This window comes from Sturnira hondurensis, unplaced genomic scaffold (genome assembly GCF_014824575.4).
Source record: "Sturnira hondurensis isolate 20B ecotype Veracruz unplaced genomic scaffold, ASM1482457v3 Scaffold0001221, whole genome shotgun sequence".
Taxonomy (NCBI): domain Eukaryota; kingdom Metazoa; phylum Chordata; class Mammalia; order Chiroptera; family Phyllostomidae; genus Sturnira; species Sturnira hondurensis.
The window spans coordinates 4,631,102-4,658,509 of NW_028073852.1; the positions used below are offsets into that span (position 1 = coordinate 4,631,102).

The 27,408-nt window shown below is 61.8% G+C and overlaps 2 protein-coding genes across 5 annotated transcripts; both read left to right on the forward strand.

Annotated features, from left to right (window-relative positions):
• Positions 1-763: 763 nt before the first annotated feature.
• Positions 764-8,958, forward strand: FDXR (ferredoxin reductase). Its single transcript, XM_037066029.1, has 12 exons — positions 764-935; positions 1,717-1,814; positions 4,688-4,783; positions 4,989-5,111; positions 5,324-5,437; positions 5,741-5,842; positions 6,565-6,672; positions 6,929-7,013; positions 7,144-7,343; positions 7,425-7,596; positions 8,224-8,394; positions 8,517-8,958. Exons 1-12 carry the CDS (start codon positions 854-856, stop codon positions 8,645-8,647), a joined length of 1,482 nt encoding a protein of 493 aa, XP_036921924.1. The 5' UTR covers positions 764-853; the 3' UTR covers positions 8,648-8,958.
• A 1,920-nt stretch (positions 8,959-10,878) lies between these two features.
• On the forward strand, positions 10,879-26,003 carry GRIN2C (glutamate ionotropic receptor NMDA type subunit 2C). 4 transcript variants are annotated; one of them, XM_037066039.1, is made up of 15 exons: positions 10,879-11,202; positions 13,455-13,621; positions 13,848-14,139; positions 14,920-15,333; positions 17,269-17,867; positions 18,226-18,340; positions 19,262-19,473; positions 19,626-19,788; positions 20,022-20,175; positions 21,128-21,253; positions 21,540-21,769; positions 22,144-22,304; positions 22,811-22,998; positions 23,889-24,142; positions 24,488-26,003. In XM_037066039.1, the coding sequence occupies exons 4-15, from the start codon at positions 14,935-14,937 to the stop codon at positions 25,601-25,603; spliced, it is 3,717 nt and encodes a 1,238-aa protein (XP_036921934.1). In that variant the 5' UTR covers positions 10,879-11,202; positions 13,455-13,621; positions 13,848-14,139; positions 14,920-14,934; the 3' UTR covers positions 25,604-26,003. The 4 variants fall into 4 exon arrangements, with proteins under 4 accessions (XP_036921934.1, XP_036921936.1, XP_036921930.1 ...); XM_037066041.1 differs by lacking the exons at positions 10,879-11,202; positions 13,455-13,621 and adding an exon at positions 11,233-11,929; XM_037066035.1 differs by lacking the exon at positions 10,879-11,202 and having other exon boundaries at positions 12,911-13,621.
• Positions 26,004-27,408: the final 1,405 nt, after the last annotated feature.

Here is a 27,408-nt window from a genome sequence, read left to right on the forward strand (position 1 = left end):
TTTCAAATGCCGAAATACCTCGCCGAGCATCATCACTCCCCAGAGAGCACGTAATCTAGTTAGCCACTGTGCAGTCCAATCCCTGCCTTGCCTTCTCCCACCTTCATGGAATTGTCCTCGTGTTCTCTCTAATTTCAAACGCACAAAAGAAACTGCAAAACTTATTCTCAGGAGCATCTGAAATTTTGCTTCCTCGCCAATTGTCATCAGTTTTGGCTCAAATACATTTTTATAAAAATTCTCTACTGGTTTGGACATTTCTTACGGGAGCACCTTGCTGGAATCACACCTGTACAGGATCCTGGTAGGCGAAAACGGCCGCCAAGTTCCAAGAGGAGTCCCCCTTCTCAGAGTTCTGAGGTTGCTTGAACCTAATGGTGATAGGTTGGCAACCCAGGTGGAATACCTATCAAAGGGAAAGGCGCTTGCGTCATCAGCCGGCGACGAGAGGCTAAGTAACTCCTCTCTAATTGGTTCCTTTCTGCAAACGGGAGTGAAACTGCGTTGAGGGTTTGCCCGCCTTTAACTCTAGACTTCCGACAACTGGAGGGCGGGTAAAGACTGGGGACAAATTTATCCAGTCACATAGGGACCGGAAATCCGGGGCGGGCCTTCAGCAGGAGGGGGTGGGTCCAAGGGCGGGCCTCTCTTTTGGGGGCGGGATCCTTTAGAGCACGGGGGGTGCAGCAGCCGCTCTGTGCTTGTCTCAGAGCGTGAGAGGCGGGACTTGGGGCGGGGCCGAGACTGTGGGTGGGGTCAGGGAGGGGCCGGGTCGGGGCCCGCGCCCTGCGCGTAGCGCTGGGCAGTCCTCGGTATCAGATCTGCTGTCCGGCCCCTCAGATCCGTCCCAGCCATGGCCCCGCGCTGCTGGCGCTGGTGGCACTGGTGGTCGGCGTGGCCTCGGACCCGGCTGCCTCCCGCCGGGAGCACCCCGGGTAGGAGCTGGGCACCCCTGGGGCTGGATGGGAGCGCGGGAAGGAAGGCCTGAGAGCGCTAAGTGGAGAGGTTGGAGCCGAGCTGGGGCAGAGCTCGAGAAGGGCGAGAAAGGGGACGGGGCAAGACTGGAAGGTACACTCACGCTGATGAGATGGGGTGGTGTACGGGGGCAGATTGGGGCCCGAGCTGTACGGGAATGAGGTGCCGTAGGGGAGACAAGGGTCAACAAAGGTGAGAGGGGAGACCATGATGTCCACAGGTGGGAGAAGGGGTGAATGAGGGCGATATGGAGGTCCGTGGGGCACGAGAGAAGTCTGAGGTGAAACAGGGCCCTATAGGAATGAGACGGGTCTTTTAGGGCAATGCATTGTAAGGCTCTGTTGGGAGAGGGGTCAGGGAGGCAGTACCTGGGAGCACTGTGGGGATATCCACGGGAGGGGGAGACCAGGGTGATTCGGGGTCGGATGGAAGGATGTGGTATTCTCTCTGGGGGGGTAAGGAGCTCCCTGAGGAAAATGAAATGCTGGGCAGGGCGACTTCAGGGATGGGTGGTGGGAGTTGCTGAGTGGATCATCTCCTGCAACATGGTTCATGTGTGAAGTGTGGAGTTCTGAGTGAACCTTTGAGGTTCGGGTGAAATGAGGATCCCTGCAAACGCCAAAGCTTTGACAAAAGAGAGGCGCGTGAAGCCTGGGAAGCTCCATCTTGTGTTCACACTGAAGTTGCTTTGAAATTGGGGTGAGAGTGCCGTTCTGAGCTCCCTCGCCTCCCCCTCCCCAGGCTCCGGCCAGCTGTTCTCCACACAGGAGCAGGCCCCCCAGATCTGTGTGGTGGGCAGCGGCCCAGCCGGCTTCTACACTGCCCAACACCTGCTAAAGGTAAGCCATCCCCTCCTGGCTCCCTCACCCACGATTCCCTTACTTTTCTGTTCCAACCGTAAGGGCAGGTCCCACCCACTCTGGGATCCCTGATGGGACAGGGGTTCCCAGCCTATCTAGACTGGACACTCTCCACACGCTTTGTCACCTACCCCTGGGGCTCCCCACCCTAGGTCCTCAGCTATGAGAGAAGTGTGTCTGCCTCGTGGGCGATGGCCAGTGGTCAGTGGCATGGGGTCGGCGATGCCTCCTTGGCCAAGCCCTCCAGGGGGCTTATGCAGACCTGCAGGATGACTTTATCCCACCCCTAGTCTTCCCTGCTTTCTTTTCTGTCTCCACGCTACCCCCAGCGCCCTGCATCTCGAGGCTCTGGCCCCTCTTCTCAGGGTTTCCTGTAACTTTGTCCGCCTCACTGTGCTTTCCTCACCAGCAGCCCCATTCTTCCCGCTGCTGCACTGTTCTTTCAGTCTGCTCTCTACCGCCTAAAGGCCAGTGTCTCAAGGCTTACAGTGCTGGCCTTGATGAGTGGGGCCGGCCCCATGGTTACTAATTACTTTTGTGACTTGGCCAGGCCTTGGACCTTGGTGGGAGGGAGGGAGAACCATGGTGGGGGAGGACAGAAGGGGGACCTAGGCTGACTAAGACATGGAATGGTGGCCTTGCTTTGGAGGGCCTGGGGGTGCCTGTGAAGAGACAGGAGAAAGGATGGGTGTATTCATCACACACACACACACACTTGCAGATACTTAAAAGGTATTATGACCAGCTGGCCCAGTTGTCTCAGGACATGGGCCTCAGTGTCAAAACTGGGAGCGTCCTGGGGAGACTGAGATGAGGTGGTCGCCCTGCTGCACAGCGACCTCAGCACGCCTGCCACACAACACAGGTGAAAGAGCTAATTACGACGGTGTGACCAGCATACACTGGGTTTGGGGGTCAGTGAGAAGGTGTTTCTCGGGGAAGGTGTGTTTGGTCTGCACTGAAGGAGGCCAAGGGCTGCTGCAGGTGGGGAGCCATCCCAGGCGAGATGCCACGTGGTCACACAGCCCTGGGCTCTGGACAGAGACTGGAGTCATTCTAGGGGCTGGGGAGGCCCCAGGGGGCTTTGTGTGTGGGGCTTTGTGTGAGGGGCGCTGTGCTGGCTGAGCCTGAATTTGGGGGAGTGGGGAGGTTGGTCAGTGCCTCTACTGGGGGTAGAGGCTCTGGGGGGAGTTGGGAGACCAACTGGACGGGTTTGAGGAGCCCCAGGGTGTAGGCTTCAGGTGGGGGTGTGGAAGGGGCAGGGGTGTCAAACCCATTTTCACCGGGGGCCACATCAGCCTTGAAGTTGCTTTCAAAGGGCCAAATGTAATTTTAGGACTGTGTAAATGGAACTACTCCTTAACAGTTAAGCAAGAGCTTGGTGCTGCCACTGGGTAGAAACAAGGTGAATGAAGGGCTTGATTTGGCCCATGGGCCTTGTGTTTGCCACCTGTGTGGTACAGGAACGGAAGGGGGGAGGCTTGGGGGACCTGGGAGTCGGCCGTGATAGGATGGGTTTGAGGTGTCTGAGGTGAGCTGTCCAAGGCTCGCAGATTTGGAGCTGGTGAGGAGGTCTGGGCGGAAGGGAGAGAGGAAAATATCAGCAAGTCCACGGGAATTGGAAGTCATGACTCGGAGCGGATGCAACTTCCCCAGGGGGTGTGTGCCTGGGGAGAGGGTGGGGCTCCAGATTGGAAGAATGTCAGAGACTGTTTCTGTTAGAAGGGGGGCAGAGGAAAAGGGGCTTGAGAAAGAAGGGCTGGAGGGACAGGAGGGGGTAGCCAGGAAGACACTGCATGGTTAGAGAGGAGAGGGCCTGGGAGACAAGGCCAGCCGTGCATGGTAATGGAGATAACCAGTAAACTTGCCAGGTGGATTCAGCTTGATGGAGGTGGCCTTGGAGAGGGCAGTGTGGCCTAGAGGGAAGGACCCACAGGAAAGAGCGGAAGATAAAGTGGGGTTGTGTAAGGCGTTTTCCTCCAGCCTGAGCAGTTTGAACACTTTGCCCTGTGGCCATGGGCAGCCAGGGAGGGTCCCTGAGCAAGGCAGTGGCCTATATCGGCAGCAACAGCAATAGTAATTGTGGCTTTGGTTGGTTGATGCTTGCCGTAGGTCAGGCCCTGGGTGAAGTGCTTCCCACCTTGCTCCATTAATCCTGAGCATCATGATTAATCCTGCCGCAAGGGATGTTCTATTGTTCAGAGAAGTTAGAGAGCCAGAGCGTGGTGGGGTCCCCGCGGCTGTTGACTCCAAAGCCAGAGTTCCCTGTCAGTGGGGTTTGAAGGGCACTGGGTCCAGCACCACCTGTGGAGGGCACGGATGGGGAGAGTCAGAAAACACGGAGGGGCGGGAGGGGTGGGGCTGGACCCCGGACAGGAATGGAGTGCGGGGGAGGGGCTTGGCCAAAGCAAAGAGGTGGCTGCCTCTCTCTCCCTCTGCCCACCACACGCCACACGCCCCGGCTGTGCTCCTGGCGCCCTATCCAGGTTGGTCTGCTTTCCGACAGGATGGCCTTGGAGACTATGGCCACGGCAGTGTGATTCTCAGGTCATCAGCCTGACTGGGCATTTCTAGAAGTGTCGAGGGGTTCTAAGGCAGGGCCATGTGGACCTTCGGGAACCCCTCCTCGGGGTCAGGCTACCACCGACCTTTTGGCTGAGTTCTCACTGCTGCCACTGACGGGCAGTCCTGGTGGTCTGATCTCAGTGGCCCCACTCTTCTTGTCTAGGGATATGGGGGGTCTGGGGGTCACTTTTTCCTTGCAGAGGGTTGAGCCAGGCTCTCCTGCTCTGTCTGGGAAGGGTGGGCCCCGCCCCTCCCTCGGCCCCACTGCCTGCTGCCTTGCTCCCCAGCACCACAGCCGGGCCCACGTGGACATCTACGAGAAGCAGCTTGTGCCTTTCGGCCTGGTGCGCTTTGGCGTGGCGCCTGACCATCCCGAGGTGAAGGTGGGTGTCTCTCGGCACAGAGTGGAGGGTGGGAGACTCGGGTCAAGGTGAGGAGGGAAGGGCAGCTCTCTGGCTGCATGTAATGACCCCAGACCCTGTAGATGCCACCCAGGTTCCATCTGGGGACGTTGTGGGGTGAGGGTGGCACAGGTGTGGTCCCTGGAGCTGTCCCATCCTCTAACCCCTCCCACTCTGGGCCTGGCAGAACGTCATCAACACCTTTACACAGACGGCCCGCTCTGACCGCTGTGCCTTCCATGGCAACGTGGTCGTGGGCAGGGACGTGACTGTGCCAGAGCTGCAGGAAGCGTACCATGCGGTTGTGCTGGTGAGTGCAGACAGGCAGGGGAGGAAGGGCACTGGGGCAGGGCAGCAGCAGGAAGTGGAGGCTGAGGGGTGGAAGGCCCAGGAGTGAGGCCCAAACCACTGGGCGTGGCCTAGGGTGGAAGCTGGGGAGCAGGAGCTGGCTGGGGCCTCTGGAGGCCATGGGTGGGCGATCTGGCCTCCTGGCAGGTGCTAAGGACTCGGGCCTTCATTCAGAGCTACGGAGCAGAGGACCATCGGGCTCTGGGAATACCCGGGGAGGAGCTGCCCGGCGTGTTCTCAGCCCGGGCCTTTGTGGGCTGGTACAATGGGCTTCCTGAGAACCAGGAGGTGAGTTTGGGGTGCACTCCCGCTGCCTCTTCCTCCCTGCCCCTCAGTCAGGGCTGGGCCAGCCCTTAGATCCCAGGGTTGAGAGAGAAGGAGCCATCTCTAGGACTCACTGAGATAAGATGTGATGTCAGACATCAGGCTGAGGTGGTCAGAGGTCAACTGGGGAAGGCCTCAGGGCTCAGAGGGGTGGGGCTAGGTGGGGGATGGGGACCGAGCCAGGCTCAGAAATCCCCAAGGTTGGTGGACTGGGAGCCTGACTGCAGCCAAGGCGAGGGGTCCCCTGTTCAGACCTCTCCCCTCCAGCTGGCGCCGGACCTGAGCTGTGACACAGCTGTGATTCTGGGCCAGGGGAACGTGGCCCTGGACATGGCCCGGATCCTGCTGACCTCACCTCAGCACCTGGAGGTGAGTGGGTGGGGCAGGGGCAGGTGGGGAGAAGGGGAGGTCATACTGAGGAGGGGGTGCCCTTGCCTTGGGGCTCAGGACTCACCCCTACAGGCTGAGCTCTGTGCCTCTGTTTCCCTGTGGTGTCAGGCAGGGTCCTTCAAAAGGCAGCCTGGCAGCTTCATCTCAGACAATTTCTCCTTGGCGTTCAGCACTCTAGCTACGTGGCCTTTAAAAAAAAAGTATTCCGTGGACCACAGAATGCTTGGAACAGTCACCTCACCTCGTGCCAGTTCATCTTTCGGTTCTTAGCTCAACTGTCCCTTCCTTCGGGAAGCCTCACGCCTTCCTCTCCTAGACTTGTCTGCGGATTCGAAGCATGTTGTGACCACTTTAATTTTACATTTACTGATGAGTAAATGTAAATTTACTCATCAATTTCTCCACCAGATCAGAGGCTCTGTGCGGGCCGGCACCACGTCTCTTTTGCCCACCATTAGCACCCCTCTCCCTTGCCCCTTGCCTGGTGCCCTGCACGCTCTAAACCCTTGTTAGAGACAGAGCATGGGCCTGGTTGGCTTCTTGACTGAGCAATTTGCAGAACTGGCGGCAGTGCTCCGTCTGGCCCCCAGGGGGCGCGGTGGTGCACGTTCTGGCTGTCAACCTTATCAGGCTCAGGGTGGGCTGTGACCCAGTGGAGAGGCTTCCTGTAGGATGACTTTAAGGCCCTTCTTTTGTGCCAGAAAACGGACATCACGGAGGCGTCCCTCAGGGTACTGAGGCAGAGTCGGGTGAAGATGGTCTGGATAGTGGGTCGACGTGGACCCCAGCAAGTGGCCTTCACCATAAAGGTGCTGGGGCTGGAGGGAGACAGGCCAGGGTCCTAAGTAGATGGTCTTCCCTTGGGAGGTGGGGCAGGGCAGAGACCCTGGGGGTGCCGCTGCCTGGGGTGGGAGAGGGGAGCCAGACGGGGCCCGGTGCCCTCCCTGGTGGTGCCCTCCCTGGTGGTGGTGGCCCCTACCTGGCCTGCCTCCTGGTAAGCCCAAGAGTGGACAGTGCTCAGAGCCTGACCTCCTCCCCCACTCCCACCCCCACCCCCACCCCAAGGAGCTTCGGGAGATGATTCAGTTACCAGGAACCCGGCCCATTTTGGATCCGGCGGATTTCGTGGGCCTCCAGGACAGAATCCAGGGTGAGGGGCCCTGGCCTGGCCCCCAGCTCACTGGGGAGGGGACGTCTAGGTCAGAAGGGGCTTGGGGAGGGCACTTGGGGAGAAGGCTGTAACCCAGGGACAGCCCTGAGACACTCTCTGTTGGTGACAGAGGTGCCCCGCCCCAGGAGGAGGCTGACGGAACTGCTGCTCCGAACAGCCACCGAGAAGCCTGGGCGGGAAGAGGCTGCCGGCCAGGCACTGGCCTCCCGAGCTTGGGGTCTCCGTTTTTTCCGAAGCCCCCAGCAGGTGCTGCCCTCACCAGACGGGCGGCGGGCAGCAGGCATCCGCCTGGCAGTCACCAGGCTAGAGGTGAGTCTCCTGTCACCCAAAGACATCCCTGTTCTCAAAACTCCTCGCCTCAGCTGGGGGTTGCCCACACTCTCCCCACAGGGAGCTGGTGAGACCGCATCCGCAGTGCCCACTGGAGACATGGAAGACCTCCCTTGTGGCCTGGTGCTGAGCAGCGTTGGGTATAAGAGCCGTCCCATTGACCCCAGTGTGCCCTTTGACCCGAAACTTGGTGTCATCCCCAATGTGGAGGGCCGGGTTGTGGGTGTGCCAGGTGAGAAGGCACAAGAAGGCTAGACATGGAACTGGTGGGGACAGGGGGGCTGGTATCTCCTGGGGCCATTCACATTCTTTCAGTCACCCAGTTAAGTGGGCTGAGAAACTGCTCTGAGCCAAACCCTGGGGGGCTGGGCCCTGGAACCCAGTCCCAGCCTCCCGCCACGGGCCCGAGGGGAAGTTCCCAGTCCAGCTGAGGTGCCTGCCTACGTGTGGTTATTAAATTGTTCCATTTACAGAGGGAGGCCTGTTCTGGGCCAGGCTTTGTGCTCATGCTGGGTTTGGAGGTTAAAGAGCAGGCGAGTCCCCAGGGGACTTCCAGTCTGATCATCCACACGCCTGTCTGTTGCTCAGTGAATATTCGCAGGGCCTGCTGAAACTGGAGGTGGCAGGACCCAGCTCCTTCCCCCAGCAAGCTCCTGGTCTAAGGGAAACTGAGGTGGGACGGTATGGTAAAAGCAGGTTGAGCAGAATCTGGGAGTGGCCAGTGGCCACAGTGGGCCCAGCGGATGGGCTGCAGAGGGGACTTGGGGCGTACAGCTGCACGTGTACACCTGTACACGCTTTACCCCCCGCGAGCGCACAGCCACCTGCCCTTCTCTAACCCCTCCGTCACTCCTGCCAGGCCTCTACTGCAGTGGCTGGGTAAAGCGGGGGCCCGCGGGGGTCATCGGCACGACCATGACTGACAGCTTCCTCACCAGCCAGATGCTGCTGCAGGACCTGAAGGCCGGGCTGCTGCCGTCTGGCCCCAGGCCTGGCTGTGCCGCCATCGAGGCCCTGCTCAGCAGCCGAGGTCTGGGCCCCTTACGCACTCCTGAGGGCAGGGGCCTATCGACCTGGGGGCGGGGGGTGGAGCTTACTTTGGACTGAGGTGGGGGAGGGGCTGGGCAGTGACTCCTCTTCCCTCTGCCTCAGGGGTCCGGCCGGTCTCTTTCTCCGACTGGGAGAAGCTGGATGCTGAGGAGGTGTCGCGGGGCCAGGGTGTTGGGAAGCCCAGGGAGAAGCTGCTGGATCCTCAGGAGATGCTGCGGCTGCTGGGGCGCTGAGCCCAGGTCCCAGCGCGGGAGAGTGCTGTACAGGGGCCAGGCCAGTCTGAGCAGACGCGTGCCACAGCTGCTTCCCCGGCCCACCCTGGCCCGGGGCCTTGGCCGCCTCTGCCAGGGACCAGTGAGCACTACCTCCTGCCAGAAGGTTGCCTTCACCAGTGTAGGTTTATCTCTCAGCAAGGAGATAACCCCAGTTAGGGATCGCTGGAAGTGTAGGCTGACCTTCCTCCCTCTCCCCTCTCCCGCTGGACTGTGGAGGGTCACCGGGTCCAGAATATGCCGAAAATAAAACAGCTGCAACTGAGGGCCAATGGTTGATGTGCCTGTGATTTCTTCTGGGGCCTGGGGTCACCTTCCAGCAGCAGCTCCCCTCCAGTCGCCAGGTGGCGCTGCAGAGCCAGCTTCCCACTCCGGAGCCTCAGGGCTGGGGGTGGCTTCGGTAGCCAGTCCTGGCACCGGCCCTCCCTCTTTCTGGCCCTGCTGCTGGGGCCTGCCTTCTGCCCACACTGCAGGCGCCCTGCGACTCTGGCCTGCCTGCTCCGCTGGTCTCATTGCCTGGTTAGCTCCTGGTGTAACTAAAACAAGAAAAAGGGAGCGAAGGGACTGGGCAGCAACTTGCTCCAGTCCCTTCCTTTGGCCCCCACATGTGTGGTGCAGGTGCCCCACTCTGGTTCCAGTGCCTTCCCTGCCTGGTCGGTTTCCAGACGGGTCAACAAGCCAGCAGCGCTCAAATCCGTAGCGCTCTGCAGTTGACAAAGCATGCTCACTGTCTAAATACCAGTCCCCGAGACACCTGCTTCACTCGACAGACTGAGGGATCTTCTGCGTTAAGCGGCCCCGGGTACCCAGCTAGTGTGAGCTGCGGGCTCAAACCCAGGGCACTGGGCCCGCGTTGTTTTCTCTGAGGCCGCTGTGGCCCCGAGTGTCAGGTTAGGCACACAGCACTGGAGAGGGGAGATGGTACCCAGGCACTGAAGACACGCGCGGGCAGCAAGGAGGGGGTGGAGGGGTGCGGGCTGTGGGCGGGCGGCTGGGCCAAGGCCGAGGCGGGTGGAGGCGCCAGCCCCGGTGGGGCGGGCTGCGCGGGCTGCGCGGGCTGCGCGGGCAGCGGTGAGCGCTCCGCCACAGCCGGCTGGCGAGCCCCGGGAGCCGGAGGCGCGGCGCGCAGCCCAGTTCGGGACCGGCGAGCGGGAGGGGCACTGGGGGTGGTCNGGCTGGGCCAAGGCCGAGGCGGGTGGAGGCGCCAGCCCCGGTGGGGCGGGCTGCGCGGGCTGCGCGGGCAGCGGTGAGCGCTCCGCCACAGCCGGCTGGCGAGCCCCGGGAGCCGGAGGCGCGGCGCGCAGCCCAGTTCGGGACTGGCGAGCGGGAGGGGCACTGGGGGTGGTCCGGACCCAGCTCTCCAGGCCGCACCACGGGCAGCGGCCCGCGCGCCTGGGCGCTGGCGGCCTCCTAGCTCTGACGGAGCGCGCCAGCGCGCGGAGCCGAGGCGCCAGGACGTGCACCTAGCGGGAGGCAGCCGGTACGGGCTCTGAGCTTGGGCGCAGCGCCCCTTCCCCGCGGTGAGTGGCCGGCGGCAAGCCGGGGGCGCGAACTTGGCCAACTTGGGGCTGGCTTGGGCGCCGCGGAGACAAGGACGGCAGAGACAGACACGGGGCGCATGGGGAGAGTTGGGCTGGCGTAGGGAGCTCGAGAAGTGTCAGTCGGGGACGAGGACCCTTGAGGACCAGGTCTGGGGTTTGGACCGTTCTGGAGGAGAGGAAGAGAGGCCGAGGTGACAGGTGCGCAGCGGATGCCAGGGAAGGACGCGAGCGAGGCGCCCAAGACATCCGTCTCCCGGGTCGTGGAGCCCTCCAGCTCCTTCTCCTGGCGCTGCGACAGCGCGGGGGGTGGGGCCCTGCTGGGACGGGGGAGTCTGGGCTGCGGGACCCCCCAACTGTTGCTGCTGGAAGACGCTGGGGCGGGGAGCAGAGCCGGGAGCTGGCGTCACGGCTGGGTTTGGCTGGGTTCAGCTGGGTTCGTCCAGAGCGAAGAGGGCTGGAGCGGGTAGAAGCAGGGAGGAGGAAGGGGGCTGTGGGTGACTCCAGGGGCCTCTCTCCTGGCTCTGGGGTCCGCCAAGCACCTAGAGCACGCCTGCCTTCACACCCCTCCTTCACCCGCTGGGAGCGCCCCCCCCCAAGCCCTCCCCTCCCAGCCCTCCCCCTTCCTCCCCTAGGCGGGCGGGAGCTCTCTCCTCTGGCCCCAGGGAATCAGAGGCGTGGGCTTTACAGGGTGGTGGAATCATCCCAAATGCTGACCCTGCGCCCAGCGGACCCAGGCTCCGAGGGCAAGGAAGAAAAGGTGGACAGAGAGGCCCGGGAGAGCCAGGAGCCCCAGGGCGCTGGGCTCTGGCTGTTGCGCCAGCCAGTTGCTCTGGTCTCCAGGGCTTGGACCCTGATCCCCGACGGCGGGAAAGGGAAGCCTGAGCCTTATTGGGAAAGCGAGTCATGCTTTGTCCTAGGCCGGTAGGGCCAGGACACGCGAAGGCAAAGGCTTCCAGCGTTTAGAAGAGCCCCAAGGTGAGTCCTCCGAGCCACCCAAAGGTCCTGCTGGGCGAGGGAGGTGGGAATTCGGGCGGCCCTGTGCTGGGGACCCTGGTTCCCAGCCCTGCCAGCCTGTTGGGACCTCTGGCTCAGTCCCCCAGCCGTCTGATGGTGGCACCATCTCAGCTGGGTCCCTAGCGCGGGGCTGAAGGGACATCGAGGGAAGGAACTTTTTGGGGGGCTGGTATGTTAGGTCTCGGAGCTCGTCTAGTTTCTGGCTGCGCCAGTCTGTTTACAAACTCCGCACTAAGAACTTGAACAGGCGAGCGAAGGGGACCGGTAGGCCAGAAACCGGACTCCGGGGTTTGCTCCAGGCCCTGGAACTGGCCTGGGCTGTGCCCCGCCTGCCCCGTGAGCTGTGCCCCCTCCCCGGCACCGTACACGTAGGGCGTGGGGTGAAGACTCAGCTTGAGGGCGTGGGGAGGGCCTAGGAGCTGGGGACACCGGTAGCCGGTAGCAGCTAGTTGGGGGGCACGGAGCGCGCGGTGCCCAGTTTGGCCGCCAGGAGGCGTGGCGCGGGTCCCGCCGGAGTCTCCGCCGTGAGTCTCCGCCGCCGCCTCCGCATCGCGAGTGTCCTTGAGCCGCGGGTGACAGTGGCTCTCGCCACTCGCGCCCCCTCCTCCCGTGGGGGGAGCCTGATGCCACGTTCCCTGTGAATTATTTATCACCGGCCTAAAAATACCCTGAACTTCACAGCCCGAGTGTAAGAGATTCCTGCCGAAGGGAGGGGGTGGGGCGCCCCCAGGGGCGCGCGGAAGCAGCGGGAGGCGGGGGGTAGGTCTCGGAGGAGGAAGACCTCAGTCCACCGGGCGAGAGATGGACGGGCCGTCCTCTCCCCTGACGCCTATGCTCGGGTTTGGGCTCGGCAACAGGGAGGGAGGGAGGGAAACCCGACGGCAGGGCCGAGGCGCCTCCAGCTGCTGGCGTCCCTCTCTCCCGGGAAGCGGTGCAGCGGGTGGGCTCCGGGGCCTGGCAGAGCCGGGAGCCATCGCGCCCGGGGTGTGCGTGTGAATGTGCACGCCCTCGCTCGGGAGCCTGCGCGCGCTTGGGGGAGCTGGGGCGGGCGCGGGGGAGAAGAGCCCTCAGCACCCGGCGGTGCCCAGGCTGGTCAAGGTGACGCTGAGTGTCCCCGAGGACTGACCATCGCCGCCCGCTCCCGGCCACTGATGGGGTCCGCGTGTTTATCATACGTTAACTTAGTGCGTTTGTGAAAGGCACGGACCACAGGTGGGTGGACCGAGGTCTCTAAGACAACAGTCCACTGCGGGGTCGGGGCATCATTGAGGGGGCAAATTCCTGCTGGGGCAAATACTTTCCAGGGCGAAGCGACGCAAGCCACCTCAGAGGCATAGCTGGTGCCCCCCGCCCCAGGACAGGCGGGCAGGGGTGGGTAGGAAGCAGTCACTTGGCCCAGAGCCCCACCCAGACCCAAGCCTTCTTCTCCGAGCGTCCAGAGCCTGGGTGCCCTATGGGAGAGGGACTGAGGTTGCGCTCTGAAAATTCCGGAGTTTTGCCAGGTAGACAAGTGGAGGGGAGCACAGGTGGTCGGGTGTGTGAAGACCTGCCCAGGGGACCAAGGTGTCTGGACGTCACACATGGGCACCAGGAAGTGGCTGTGCTGTTGGAGGAGGGGTGTCATGGCCAAGGGGTGGGTGGGCAGGGCTGGGCAGGTGGGCAGTGCACAGGTGAGAGGCCAGGCGGAGGTGATGGGGAGATGGGCCAGGGCCAGGGCAGGGTATGACCCTCCTGCCTAGGTGCCACATGGTGATGGTCTCCCTGAATCTGCCCACTGCTCTTTGAAGCTCAGAGACTCGGAGCCCCTCCCTGGGGCCCCTCCCTCCAGGGGTATTCTGCAGTCGCTCCCGGTGGGAGGGGCACTCTGCACCCACCTCCTCTGCCCCTCAGCTCCAGTCCCAGATGACACATTCCTGTTAGCCTGCGCCTCTGGGGTCATGCCCCCGGAGGGGAGAGGGCCTGGGTCCTTCAGAGTCATGTGTTCCAAAAGAAACAAAATGAGAACTGCATTTGTAATTTAAAATTTCGATGGCGCCACCATCGAAAAACACAGAAACAGGTGAAGTCCATTTTAGTAGTACATTTTGTTTAACTCAGTGTATCTAAAATACCATTTTTCATCATGCGACCGATAGAAAAAGGTTAGTGCGACATTTTACTTCTGTTTTTTCTCACTGAGCCTTCAACATCCAGCGTGCACTTCACGCTCACAGTGCACCTCGGTTCGGACGAGCCCCATTTCCAGGGCGCACAGCCACGGCGCCTGGCGGCTGCTGTGCTGGACAACACGGACCTGAACTTGGAGCTGGCGGCAGAGGCGGCAGAGGCTTGGGGCTTCCCAGGGGCGGGCAGCCCACAGGGGCCGGAGGTGTGAGGAGAGGTGAGCACCACAGTGCCTTTGCAGGTATGACCTGCCGTCCCTGACTGGTGCTTGGCTGAGAGTGGGGTGGCGTGGTATGCGTGGGGCCCACCCCAGACCCACCCATGTCTCAGGCTGAGAGCTCCAGTTGGCGTGCTAGGAAACCCCAGCTGGGGGAGATCTCAAAGGCACCAAAATGAGGATGCTATTCCTGCCCAGCCCCCAATGCTCTCTCCTCTGACTGCAGGTAAACCAGGCCCACCCTGGTCACCCTTCGGCTCTCCCCTGTTCAGAGGTTCTGTGGGGATCTGATGAAGATGGAGAAGGCCACTGATCGATGGCCGATGGCCCCTGGGAGGGAGAGCTACGTCAGTGGGCACCACTCACGGGCTCCGCTCTTGGCCCCAACCCAAAGCAATGACATTCGTTTAGCAGGGAGACATGGCAGGCCCTGGGTTTAAGTTTAAAAGGTCGCGCACACCAGTGATGGCCTGGGAAGGAGCTCACGTGTAAGACCCCGACCTCCAAGCCCTGTGCAGGTCAGTGCTGGTGCCTCCTGCTGTGGAAGAGCTGCGGGGGGGGGGGGGGGGGGGGGGGGGGCANGCGGGTGTGGGGGCGGGGGGGGGGGGGGGGGGGGGGGGGGGGGGGGGGGGGGGTGCCCGGTGCCCAGGAGGAGGCGGCTGTGTGCCAGGCAGGGCCACGCAGAGCAGGGCCCATGGGATGTTAGATTCAGTTGGGAATGGAGAATCGGGATGGGGGTGGGGTTGTGGAGGGTCGCAAGAGCTGCCTTTCCTCACCTGGCTGACAGGCTGTCACCTGTAGGATAAGGATGCTGATAATAGCAGGTAGCCCTCACCTGCTGTGAAGTGGCTCCTGTGATGATGCAGGAAATAAATGTAGCTCAGAGAGGGTGAGCAACTTCCCCAAGATCACCCAGCTAGTAAGTGGCAGAACTGGGACTTGAACTAGGGTCTGTTGGACTCAAATCCAGGCACTGGGACACCAGACTAGCATTTTCAGAACCCAGACGGACATGTTTCCAAAGGCCTGTGCTGTTTGACAGTGGGATGGAAGTAGAGTACGTGCGGTAGTTTGTGTTCCTCCCGCCTCTGCCCTTCTGGGTGGCCGTGGGTGCTCAGCTCATCTCTCCATCTCTCTCTCTGTCTGTCTGTCTGTCTCTCTTTGTCTCCCTCTCTCTGCTTCTCTTCCATTCTCTGGATGCCTGTCACTTTGACTCTGGCCCTCACCCTTGTCTGTCTGTCCATCTTTTTCCCCATGCCGCTGTCTCTCTGCCGGTGCCTGCCCTGACCTCCCTGCAGGACCCTCCAGTGGACATGGGCGGGGCCCTGGGGCCAGCCCTGCTACTCGCCTCACTCCTCGGTGCCTGGGCAGGGCTGGGCCTGGGGCAGGGCCAGCAGGCCATGACGGTGGCTGTGGTGTTTGGCAGCTCCGGGCTGCCACAGACCCAGGCCCGGGCCCACCTCACCCCCCAGAGCTTCCTGGACCTGCCCTTGGAGATCCAACCACTCACCGTGGGGGTCAACAACACCAACCCCAGCAGCCTGTTCACCCAGATCTGTGGGCTCCTGGGCGCTGCCCGCGTCCACGGCATCGTCTTTGAGGACAACGTTGGCACTGAGGCCGTGGCCCAGATTCTTGACTTCATCTCCTCCCAGACTCGCGTGCCCATCCTCAGCATCAGTGGGGGCTCTGCCGTGGTCCTCACTCCCAAGGTGCCCATCCAAACTCATGTCCCCTCATCCCTGTGGCCTGGAGTCAGGCTGGGGCTGGGGGAGTGGGGCTAAGCCCAGGCCCGGGAGAGACTGAAGTCATGGGAAGCTGGAATAAGACAGGCCCAAACAGGGAAATGGAGACTGGGGGTGCTACACAGGTGAGGAGGAGATGATAGAGAATACAAACAAGATAAACCTCCTGGGCTGCTTTCATATTTGCATCGGGATGAGAGGTGGGCAGGTGGCAAGCCCACCTGTGGCTGTGGCGGCAGCCCCGGCCTACCTCCTCTCCGCTCCTCTGGCCTCCCTTTGGGCTGGCTCCAGACCCAGCAGTGGAGGGCCTCTTGTCCTTAACCTGCAGGCGAGAGCATCCAGGAGCCACCACTGTCTGAGGTGTGGGCAAGTCTCAGAGAGCTTATATCCTGTGGGGAGAAAGTTCTAAACACACTCAGCTGCGGTCACAGCGAGAGCAGGTGTTCTGAAGGGAAACGCAGGATGCCACGGGGGAGCTAATGGGGCCCCCAACTCGTGGGGGGGGCATCCGTAAGCGGTAGGGAGTGTCCCAGGCAGAGGCAGGAGGTGGTGCGAACACCTGAGGCAGTGCTCAGAGTTTCTGAGGACCCGAGAGAAGCCTGGAAAGGAAGGTGGGGTCCCGACCATGTGGGAAGCAATTTGGGCTTTACCTCGAGTGAGGAACCAAGAACACGCTCGGCTGGGGGTGGGTGGGTATCTGATTTGCCATTCTTTTATGAGTATTTTTATTACCTGGAATTTTGAGCACACATAAAAGTAGGAGGGTATAATGACCTCACGTACCCTGCCCACCCCCATCCCGTTCCCCCTCTTCTGTGTTATTGGGCAAAGCCCAGGCACCCCGTTATTCCATCCATAAATATCTCTGAGTGTATGTCTCGCAGATAAGGGTTAAAAAAAACCCCACCACGTAGTCATATCTAAAAATGGTGAAAATCCCTTAACATCATCAAATATCCAGCCGCTCTTTAAAGTTCCCCCATCGTCTCACAAATGTAATACGTTTGTTTTTGTTTGTTTGCTTGAGTCGGGAGCCGAATTAGGTTCCCAGGTCGCAGCCGGTTGATCTGGCTTCTGTGTCCCAGTCTCGAGGCGCCTCCTCCATCTCCCTCTCTCCTCTTCTTGCGATTTGTTTGTTTAAGGGACTGGGTTGCCTGTCCCGTAGAGTTGCCCCAAATTTCCTTTTTATTTTGTCTTATTTTGTATTTTAAAGATTGGGACAGTTGGAGTGGGTGAAACCCTGGCGGGCCGCAGGGAGCCCCCAGCGAGAGGAGTAGTTTGGGGCAGCCCAGGCTCCAGCTGGCAGCGCCCTGGGCACTGGTGGGGGCCGAGGTGGGGAGGAGGGATTTCTCATCCCCAGGGCTCCGTGGAGTAAGGCCCGTTCCCAGGGATCTCTGGGCCCGATATTAGGTCTCAGCACGGTGGTTGTCCACCTTCACAGTTCTTTAGAAATTAAACACTCAAGGCCAGCGTCCCAGGTCTGAGACTCCGCTGTTGCTTTGAAGCAGCGCTTCCCAAACTAGCGGGCTCGAGAATCCCCCGAGGAGCTTGTTGAAACACTGATTCCCGGGCGCCATCCCCAGGGATTCTGATCCAATAGCTGTGCGCTGCGCCCCAGAATGTGCATGTCCAGCAAGCTCCCAGGTGGCGCTGATACTGCGCTCCAGCGCTGTTGGAATAGAGGGCCGGGAACGAGCATTTGGAAAATTCTCCAGGTCGTCTGATGGGCGGCCGTGGTTAGGAACCACCTCTGGGGCCGGGAAGGGGCGGTCTTGCTGGGAAGGGGATCCCGGGACTCACAGGACCTTCCGACGCCTAGCCGTTGGAGGGCGGACCCAGGGAGCGGAAGTTGGGGCGGGGGTCGCTCGCCCCGCCCTCAGGCCCCGCCCCTTCCTTCCCCAGGAGCCGGGCTCCGCCTTCCTGCAGTTGGGCGTGTCCCTGGAGCAGCAGCTGCAGGTGCTGTTCAAGGTGCTAGAGGAGTACGACTGGAGCGCGTTCGCCGTCATCACCAGCCTGCACCCGGGCCACGCGCTCTTCCTCGAGGGCGTGCGCGCCGTCGCCGACGCCAGCTACATGAGCTGGCGGCTGCTGGACGTGCTCACCCTGGAACTGGGCCCCGGCGGGACGCGCGCGCACACCCAGCGCCTGCTGCGCCAGCTCGACGCCCCGGTGCTGGTGGCCTACTGCTCGCGTGAGGAGGCCGAGGTGCTCTTTGAAGAAGCGGCGCAGGCTGGCCTGGTGGGGCCCGGGCACGTGTGGCTGGTGCCCAGCCTGGCACTGGGCAGCACCGATGAGCCTCCTGCCGTCTTCCCCGTGGGCCTCATCAGCGTCGTCACAGAGAGCTGGCGCCTCAGCCTGCGCCAAAAGGTCCGTGACGGCGTGGCCATCCTGGCCCTTGGTGCCCACAGCTACCAGCGCCAGCACGGTGCTCTGCCCGCCCCAGCTGGGGACTGCCACAGCCACCCTGGGCCTGTCAGCCCTGCCCGGAAGGCCTTCTACAGGTGGGCACCTGTCCAGGGCATGTGACTCTGTGGGGTGTGTCCCTCCTGGGACCTGGGTTGACAGTGAGCTTGGTCTTGGTCTTGCTGGCTACACCTTCCATTAGCTAGTGTGCCTGGGGCCAAGCTCCTTCACCTTTTGGGGCATTAGACTCTGTATCTGAAAAAAAAGCTGGGGGGTGAGGGTGTGGGGAGAATCACAGCAGCACACACCAGGAAACAGAAGAATGAGCACACAATAAATGCTCCCTGTGGTCAGTGGTGGCCGGGTGGAAGGTGGGAAGGGGTCCTCTGCTTCTCAGCTGGGCCGCAGGGGGAGCTGTGGGAATACCCGGGCTTCTCTCCCCACGCGTGTGCGCAGGCATCTGCTGAATGTCACCTGGGAGGGCCGAGACTTCTCCTTCAGCCCTGGTGGGTACCTGGTCCAGCCCACCATGGTTGTGATTGCCCTCAACCGGCACCGCCTCTGGGAGATGGTGAGAAGGGGGTGAGCCCAGGGGCCCTTCCCTTCCCTTTCCTTTTGTCCCCAGCCCCTCTCGTGCCCACGGCTGAGCAGAGAGTCCCTTCTGTCCCTTATCCTACCCCTCATCCTTCAGGTCTCAGGTAGAACATCTCCCCGAGAGGCCTTCCAGGCCCTTAGATTGGGTGAGGCGCCCCAGCCCCGGACCCCCACAGCACCCTGGCCTCTCGGCACTGCAGAATTTACCAGCACACTTACTGCATAGGCCTGCCCCTGCAGGAGTAACCCGCAGCCGTGCTGGCCACACAGACAGGAAAGAACAGAATGTGGGGAGACTGGCGCTTGAGTGGAGCTGTGTGCAGAGCATTATAGGTAGAGAGAAGAGGGGCTGGAATCAGTTTTGCCTTCAAAGGAAGAAACTAGGGAAGGCTTCACAGAAGTTGGGATGTTTGGGATGGGTTGTGGAAGGCTGAGTAGGAGCCCACCGGGAGGGAGGCTAGCCTGGTATAGACGGAGGGGCGGAAGCACTTGGGGCATTTTTAAGTGGTGTGTCTGGGGGAGTAAGAGCGGAGCAGTGGTGGTGCTGGACTAACATCTTCACACCAAGGCTGGGGCAGTGAGTGTGGTGAGAGGCTCCCATGTGGGCTGCGGGGAGATGCTGAGGGCCGGCAGCCGCGTGGACGCTGGCTTGGAAAGCATAGGGACTGGAGCCGGGGAGGGGGTGCAGGAAGCCCTCCCTCCAGGCCCATGCCGAGCCCCGTGCCCTGACCCTCCTGTTCTCCAAATGCCCCGCGCCAGGCCCCGCTCTTCCCCCTCTAAGTGTCCCTAGGTGTGTGGGGGGATTCTTGGCCCTGGTGGGTCCCACCCAGAGGCCTCCCCTAGAGGGCGGGGGTAACAGGGCTGGAGGTTCCGGGCTGAGGCTGGTCACCCTCTGCAGGTGGGGCGCTGGGACCGTGGCGTCCTCTACATGAAGTACCCAGTGTGGCCTCGATACAGCGCCTCCCTGCAGCCCGTGGTGGACAGCCGGCACCTGACGGTGGCCACGCTGGAAGAGCGGCCCTTTGTCATCGTGGAGAGCCCGGACCCTGGCACGGGTGGCTGTGTGCCCAACACTGTGCCCTGCCGCAGGCAGGGCAACCACAGCTTCAGGTCCGTGAAGACACACAGGAGGCCCAGCGTGAGCTGTGAGCCGCCTCGGGGTGGCAGGCATTGCGTGTGCCCTCTGCTTGGGTGTGGGGTCCACATGCCAGGCTGGGTGGGGTGGCTGGCTCTGACTCCCGGTGCCCCCTTGGTGGCAGCAGTGGTGACACAGCCCCCTACACGAAGCTTTGCTGCAAGGGCTTCTGCATTGACATCCTCAAGAAGCTGGCCAAGGTGGTCAAGTTCTCCTATGACCTGTACCTGGTGACCAATGGCAAGCACGGCAAGAGGGTGCGAGGCGTGTGGAACGGCATGATCGGGGAGGTAGGCCCACCCCCAGGGCCGGCTTGATCCCACCCGCCCGTGGCCCAGCTTGTTAGGGTCTCCCATCCGGCAGGGGAGACTGGGCTGTCACCAATGATGTCCCGTGGGGTGGTCAGCCTTAAGAGTGGAGAACAACAGACTCCAGGTGGGAACAACAGACTCAGCTGGTGGGTGCTGGAGGGGCCTGGGGGGAGTGCTCCAGCCTGGGGGAACCCCTCCTCCCGTGGCCCCAGGTATACTACAAGCGGGCAGACATGGCCATCGGCTCCCTCACCATCAATGAGGAGCGCTCTGAGATCGTGGACTTCTCCGTGCCCTTCGTGGAGACGGGCATCAGCGTGATGGTGGCGCGCAGCAACGGCACCGTGTCCCCCTCCGCCTTCCTGGGTGCGATCGGGTGGGCAGGGCTGGCTCTGGGGCAGAGGGCCCTGTGATGTGGGTGTGGTGTAGGTGGGGACTGGAGGGGAGTGGGTGAACGGTGGCCCCATTACGAGGGACAGAAAAAGCAGGAAGGCAGGCTGGCTTCAGCTCATGACTAGTGGGCTGGGACAGCAAAGCAAGGAGCGAAGCCCCTTGGGGCACTGGAGACCCCCGGGGCGTGGGAAATGGTGCTGGTTTCTGACTTGAGTAGCAAGTCAGCATGTGTAGGGCAGCCCCCTGTGCCGGGCCGCACACCAGGTGCCGGAGTACTGCTATCGTCCTGGCCTTCCCAGAGTGCCCGTGGGAGGCCGGCTGGGACTTACACGGTGGGCCTGACAGCCGTGAGGACAGGGCGCCTCTCTGCCAGGAGCAGAGGAGGGGATCCGGCTTGGCCCCTTCCTGCTGTGTGCCCTTGGGCTAGTCACTGAACCTCTCTGAGAGGGGTTCCTTGGCCATGAGGAAGACCACAGACAGCTTCATAGATGGGTGTCAGATCGAAGGAGCTGATGCTCGAAGCAGGAATGGTCTCTGACCCAGGGAGACTGGAAGGGCTTGTTGGAGACCCCAGGTCGGTCTCCCCAGTGCCTTGGGCCTGGTGTCTGTGTCAGGATGAGGAAGAAGACTTGACCTCGGAGGCCCTGATTCCAGGCAGAACAAGCAGCTCATCCACATCAGGCTGGGGAGGGGCATGAGAGACAGGAGCGTGGCCAGTGGGGCGGGCCGGAGAGGGTGAGGAGGAGGTAGAGAAATACCTTGGGTCTGCTGATGTGGCTTGTGGGCTGAGGCCGGGGTAGGTGCAGGGTGAAGCTGGTTGCAGGTAGGAGGATGGGAGGGGACAGGGAGGGAGCACGGGTACAGACCTTTCTCTGAGAGTGAGGGGGGAGAAGAGGGCCAATGAGCCGCTCCCCTCTGCTCGCAGAGCCCTACAGCCCCTCGGTGTGGGTGATGATGTTTGTCATGTGCCTCACCGTGGTGGCCATCACTGTCTTCACGTTCGAGTACTTCAGCCCTGTCAGCTACAACCAGAACCTCACCAGCGGCAAGAGTAAGCTGCCACCTGGGCCTGGGAGGAGGGAGAAGGGCTGGAGCCCCCGGATGGGTGGGCTCAGGGCCACAGGCGCCCTTTGGAGAAGGCCAGATCCTGGGGCAGGTCTGTGGCCTTCGGACACAGGCAGGGGCCAGCCAGACACGTGAGAGAGGAACAAGGTGAGCTGACTTGTCCTGGAGTGGGGGTGGTCCCCACCCCAAGACAGAGTGGGGACAGGAGCTGTGGTTGGGCGGGCTGAGCCTCTGTGCCGGACAGGAGTCCCAGTGTCCCCTCCCGCCCCCAGAGTCCGGGGGCCCATCCTTCACCATCGGCAAGTCTGTGTGGCTGCTGTGGGCGCTGGTCTTCAACAACTCAGTGCCCATCGAGAACCCCCGGGGCACCACCAGCAAGATCATGGTCCTGGTCTGGGCCTTCTTTGCGGTCATCTTCCTCGCCAGCTACACCGCCAACTTGGCCGCCTTCATGATCCAGGAGCAGTACATCGACACCGTGTCTGGCCTCAGTGACAAGAAGGTTCTGGGGCTATAGCTCAGGGCAGGGGCAGGCCTTGGGTGGGGCCCAGGGCAGTGGGAATCAGTAGATTTTGACCTAGAGACCAGAGCAGGAAGGAGCTGGGGAGCCCGGGAAGGCGGGGCTGGGTGGAGGTAGCGCAGGGCCGCTGACAGAGTGGCCATGGGTAAGTCTCTCTCTGTTCTGGACTCAGTTTCCTCATTTGTGACACAGGGGTGGCCCATACAGAACCTAAGTCCGTTCTGCTCTCACTACACAAGTTCAGACTATGGAAATAGGGTCCAGGGATGGGGCTGGGCTCAGGGCAGGGGGCCGTTGAGGTGGGGCCTGGGAGGCTTGAGCGAGGGTCATAGCTGGTGGCTGCCCTCTGCCTGCAGTTCCAGAGGCCTCAAGATCAGTACCCACCCTTTCGCTTCGGCACAGTGCCCAACGGCAGCACGGAGCGGAACATTCGCAGCAACTACCGAGACATGCACAGCCACATGGTCAAGTTCAACCAGCGTTCTGTGGAGGATGCGCTCACTAGCCTCAAGATGGGGTGGGTCCTCAGCCCTGCACTTGCCTTCTGTTTCTCTCCACGTGTCTCCCCAGTGACCAGACTCAGCTCTGTCCCTTCCTGAGAGGTCCAGGTTGGGGACAGTGAGGCTGGGCTGTCCTGTAGGACTCCTGGGGGTAGGTGGTGCGGAGGCCTTAGGGCAAGCGAAGCTTGCAGCGAAAACGGATGCCCACACGTGGTCCCAGATGCACAGCTGTGGTGTTGACCAGGGGCCAGTCTTGCCCTAAGGTGGTGGTTGTGACCTTTTCAGGGTCTTGGGGGCAAAGAGGCTGTGTCCTCTGGGAGCAGAGAGTCCCCTGGCCTCTCTGAGGAGGAGAGTGGTGAGGTCCCCAAACCATGGGAAGGGCTTTTCTCTCTTCTGGACCCCAGGGAGGCAGGGAAGGCTCAGGTTATCATCCCTCCTGGGGAGTGACCCAAACTCATCAGGCCCCAGGTGTGGTGTCCCTACCCCATTGAGTCCCTGGCCTGAGGGCTCCACCTGTCCCTAGGAAGCTGGACGCCTTCATCTACGATGCCGCTGTCCTCAACTACATGGCAGGCAAGGATGAGGGCTGCAAGCTGGTCACCATCGGCTCTGGCAAGGTCTTTGCCACCACCGGCTATGGCATTGCCCTGCAGAAAGAGTCCCATTGGAAGCGAGCCATAGACCTGGCACTCCTGCAGTTCCTGGGGGACGGTGCGTGCCGCCGCTGCCGGGGGTGGGGCGGGTCCTGAGTGGGCCGTGGGGCCGTGGTTGGCATGGCTGTTCAATGGCTGGTCGGCATCACTGTCGTTTGCTGAGTCCCAGGGGCCTGTGGACAGGAGAGGGCTCTGGGGGTGAGAGACCAGGGGAGTGTGTGGGGGCGGTATTTGGAGGGACCAGGTGGAGACCTGGGGAAGAGATGGGTGTGCCAGGAGGGGGTGGGAAACAGGACTGGGGAGCCCCTGGAGGGCAGGAAGGCAGGAGAAAGTTCAGATCACACAATGGGGTTACGGGGTGGCTGAACTCTTTCCTTTTTCCATCTTGAGGTCACCTGGGTAGTGCCAAGGGCCTGCCTAGTCGCAGAGCTGGGGCCCAAGCCCACCTCGGCACCAGGAACCCCTGTGTGTGAGGGGTCCAGCTGGCCCTGCCCCCGAAGCCCAGAGAGAGCTCTGAGTTTAGGGTTCCAGGTTCCAACTGCACTAGATAAATAATGGTCTGATTTTCCATCCGTACCATAGAGATGATGAGAGTGCTAACCAGGAGGGTGCCTGTGGTCTCCTTGGGGACCCAGGCCTTTTGCTTGTGTGCCCAGCGCCACGCCTGGTGTGCAGGGGATCAATACGTGTTTGGCAAATAAATGAATGATAACATTTACCTCACCAATAAGCTTTTACTAGGTGCATGGGGGTGGGCACGTCAAAGACTGGCATTGCCCTCCCCAGCCCCCCATCTGCTTTCCTTCCTGCTCATTGACACCCCAACCCCCCCAATCATGTCTCTGCCTGGCCGATGGCTGTGCGGTCCCAGAAGGGGTGGAACCCTGGTTCCAGACCCTTCCTTGCTCAAGACTTGGGTGACCATTGGGAGGGTCCTTCCTGAGCTAGGTGTGCCCACCACCCGCCCAGGGGAGACGCAGAAGCTGGAAACGGTGTGGCTCTCGGGGATCTGTCAGAACGAGAAGAACGAAGTGATGAGCAGCAAGCTGGACATCGACAACATGGCCGGCGTCTTCTACATGCTGCTGGTGGCCATGGGCTTGGCCTTGCTGGTCTTTGCCTGGGAGCACCTGGTCTACTGGAAGCTGCGCCACTCTGTGCCCAGCACGTCTCGGCTGGACTTCCTGCTGGCCTTCAGCAGGGTGGGTACCTGTTCCACCCTAGAGAGCACCAGCATTAGGCATGCCAAGCCAGATAAGTCAGAGCTAGCTGTGGCCCGTTTGTGGACCCACAGTAGAAACTCCGGGAGGTGGCATGGCCTGCCAGCACCGCACAGCTGAGGAGAGGCAAAAGGAGGGTTTAACTTCCTGGAGCCTCAAAGAGCTCCTGGGTAAACCCAGCAGCACGGTGCCTGGCACGTAGGAGGCGCGTGACAAATGTTAGTTGCTTTCTAGGATTTAGAGGTACCAGGGCTGATGCCTGGGACAAGAAGGTGGGCGTCCGGGAGAGGAGGGTGCGCTCACAGCGCGTATCCTACCTTTGCCCAGGGCATCTACAGCTGCTTCAGCGGGGTGCAGAGCCTGGCCAGCCCCGCGCGGCCGCCCAGCCCGGACCTCACGGCCAGCTCGGCCCAGGCCAGTGTGCTCAAGATGCTGCAGGCGGCGCGCGACATGGTGACTACGGCTGGCGTGAGCAGCTCCCTGGACCACGCCACGCGCACCATTGAGAACTGGGGCAACCGCCGCGCGCCTGCAGCACCCGCAGCACCCGCCTGCCCCAGCCCTCGGCCACCCACCCCAGGCCTGCCCCTGGACCAGAACCCCAAGGGTTGGGGGCCACCAGGAGGCAGCCGCGTCGTGCTGGGGCGCAGAACCCCTCAGCTCCTGCGCCGCCCACCGACGCCACGGCCTCCCCTACCGGACGTCTCCCGACTATCGAGCCGGCGGACTTGGGAAGTGCAGTGGCCGGTGCGGACTGGTCGATGCAGGAGGCACCAGTTGGCCTTCGAGCGGCGAGCACTTCCAGAGCGCCCCCTGCCGCCCGAGTGCTGCCACTACAGCTCCTTCCCTCGAGCCGACCGGTCCGGACGCCCCTTCCTCCCGCTCTTCCCGGAACCTCCGGAGCCCGAGGATCTGCCCCTGCTCAGACCAGACCAGCTGGCCCGGAGGGAGGCCCTGCTGCACGCCGCCTGGGCCCGGGGACCCCGTGCGCGCCACGCTTCCCTGCCCAGCTCGGTGGCCGAGGCCTTCGCCCGGCCCAGCACGCTATCCGCCAGGTGCGCCCGCCCCACCTGCTGGCGTTTGGCGCAGGCGCAATCGATGCGCCTGCCGTCCTATAGGGAGGCCTGTCAGGAGGGCGCCTGGGCAGGGGTCCCGGTCTGGCCGCACAGACCACACAGACCGCACGCCTGCATCCATGCCCATGGCCACCTGCCGCTTTGCTGGGGGACTGTCTGCCCTCATCTCTCAGCCTGTGCCAACCACAGCCCCTGGCTCTCTGGGGCCTGGGGGCCTCCTGGGCACAGGGGCAGGACCCTGGGACTGAGTATAGGCTACAGGGACAGTGCGGGGCTGGAAAAGGTCAGCAGGGCAGCCTGTGGGACGCATGGCTTCCTGGGACATTGCACCTGGAAGCGGATCAACAGCTTGGAGTCAAAAGTGTGAGGTGCAAGTTACCCCGGCTACTGGCCGGCTGCATGCTCCACCTGGCACTGCCAGAGTTCGGGGCAGGCGGGCTTGGACTTTTTGACTTCTGCCCTGAAATCCTGGCCATGGAGTCCCAGTGACAATGTCTTCCACGGTCAATTCAGTGACCTCAGCAGCCTCAGGTCCTGGCGTGGGCTGGGCTCTTGCTGTCCTTTCTTCATGTTGAAATCTTCTCACAGCACCTGGAGCCACAGGAAGCCACCAGCTCTCCCTGCCCTGCTGTGAGCCGGTTCCCTGCCATGGTTACTGGGGGCTTGGTGTGGGTGCATGGGGGTTGGAACTCAGGGTTGGGGCAGGACTGCTCCACTGACTGCGGTTTCTTCTCAGAGCATTGGGACATTAAACAAACCTTTTACAACTCACCGGTGCTGGCTGCCTCATTCTGCATCCTATGGGCGATAGGAGCATCATGGAAATACCCAGGCAGGGTGTCTACCTAGAGCAGGTGGGTGGCTCCCTCTGGGCCAGGGTCTGGGAGGTAAGCCTGAGAGACGGCTCCAGCAGCAGAAGCCACTTGGTATTCAGAGCCAGCGCCCACCCACCCAGGTGCCGGATGTGACAAATGTGCTCAGCAAGGGGGTTCTGTTGGTGATGGATGTAGTTCATCCTTCAGTCTCCTTGAGAGGCTGGTGCCTGGGGCTGTGGGTGTCCTGTCCTGCTGGGGGCCTCTAGGGAGCCTGACAGTGTCATGGTAGCAACGGCCGAGGAAGGTCTGTTGTGAGGAGTCTGCTGGGCTTTCCTGGGCCCCGGCCAGCTGCGCGCTCTCCATGGTGGATGTGCAGGCCCTGAAAGCCCCCTGCATGAGTGGCTTTCTGGGTTAGGCCCAGCTCAGCCTTGCTGGTGCTGTGCCTCCTTGGGAAGGGGGCCGGGGAATCGGCCCCCAGTCTCAGTCCTGCACCCTCCCTTGGTGCTCCCAGCCCCACCTCCTTTCTCTGTCACATGCCATCAGCCCTGGACCTGAAGGCTCTTGCTTATAATTCTTGTTGTTTCCACATCTGCGATTACATTAAGCTCCCACAATGGCTGTGAAGCGAGCAGGCAAGCGTGTGCTCATTCACCCATCCAGTCCACAGCCCTTGAGCGGGACCGCTGCCACCAGGCCCTTTTTCAACTGCAGAGCATGTGAAGCCAGAGGCTCTGCTGTCCTGGACGAGACAGTGAGGTAGAGCAGGAATAAGGTCCATTAGTGGGGGGAGGCTGGGGAGGGCAGCCAGTGTTCTTTCCTACACGCCTCCCCACTGGTCCCCTCTTCAGTTCCCAAAGGCTCCTTGGCTGGGATTGGGCCATAACCAGGAATTCTTGTTTGGTTTTTAGAGCTGAGATGGTAGGGTGTGGGGTATTGCTAATACCATCCCATTTTTGGCTAGAGAACCTGACCATCTTCAATGTGGGTGGCATGGTCCATTACTGTCAATTTCGTGTTCTCTGCTCGATGGACTCTCATAGATCCAGGTCCAGGATGGGGGGGGGATGGGCTCCATCTCTTGTGGCGAGTTCAAGTCTGGATGACTGTTAGAGGCCGGCACCCCGACCCTTGAAGTTGGTCACAGCCGCTGGTGGTGAGAGGGTTAACTGTTAGCCACCAACCCCTGACCCTTCACCCTCCCTGGGTCTGAGAGCAGCTCTTGGGGGGAGGCACAGGAGGTGAGGCTGCAAGGAGTCACGAGGTCCAGGCTGCTCTCCGCTCAGTGCCCAAGATCATTAATAACCAAGAACTGGAAAGATAATTAAAAACCAAATGTGGAGCTGGGCCGCCTGCTGAC

Bases quoted from the DNA above. Each gene is read 5' to 3' on its own strand.
- FDXR (XM_037066029.1), top strand. From the start codon at position 854: ATGGCCCCGCGCTGCTGGCGCTGGTGGCACTGGTGGTCGGCGTGGCCT. The intron at 5,438-5,740 runs GTGAGTTTGGGG...TCTCCCCTCCAG, and splicing joins GGCTTCCTGAGAACCAGGAG to CTGGCGCCGGACCTGAGCTG. The intron at 7,597-8,223 runs GTGAGAAGGCAC...CACTCCTGCCAG, and splicing joins CCGGGTTGTGGGTGTGCCAG to GCCTCTACTGCAGTGGCTGG.
- GRIN2C (XM_037066039.1), top strand. From the start codon at position 14,935: ATGGGCGGGGCCCTGGGGCCAGCCCTGCTACTCGCCTCACTCCTCGGT. The intron at 21,254-21,539 runs GTAAGCTGCCAC...TCCCGCCCCCAG, and splicing joins GAACCTCACCAGCGGCAAGA to AGTCCGGGGGCCCATCCTTC. The intron at 24,143-24,487 runs GTGGGTACCTGT...ACCTTTGCCCAG, and splicing joins TCCTGCTGGCCTTCAGCAGG to GGCATCTACAGCTGCTTCAG.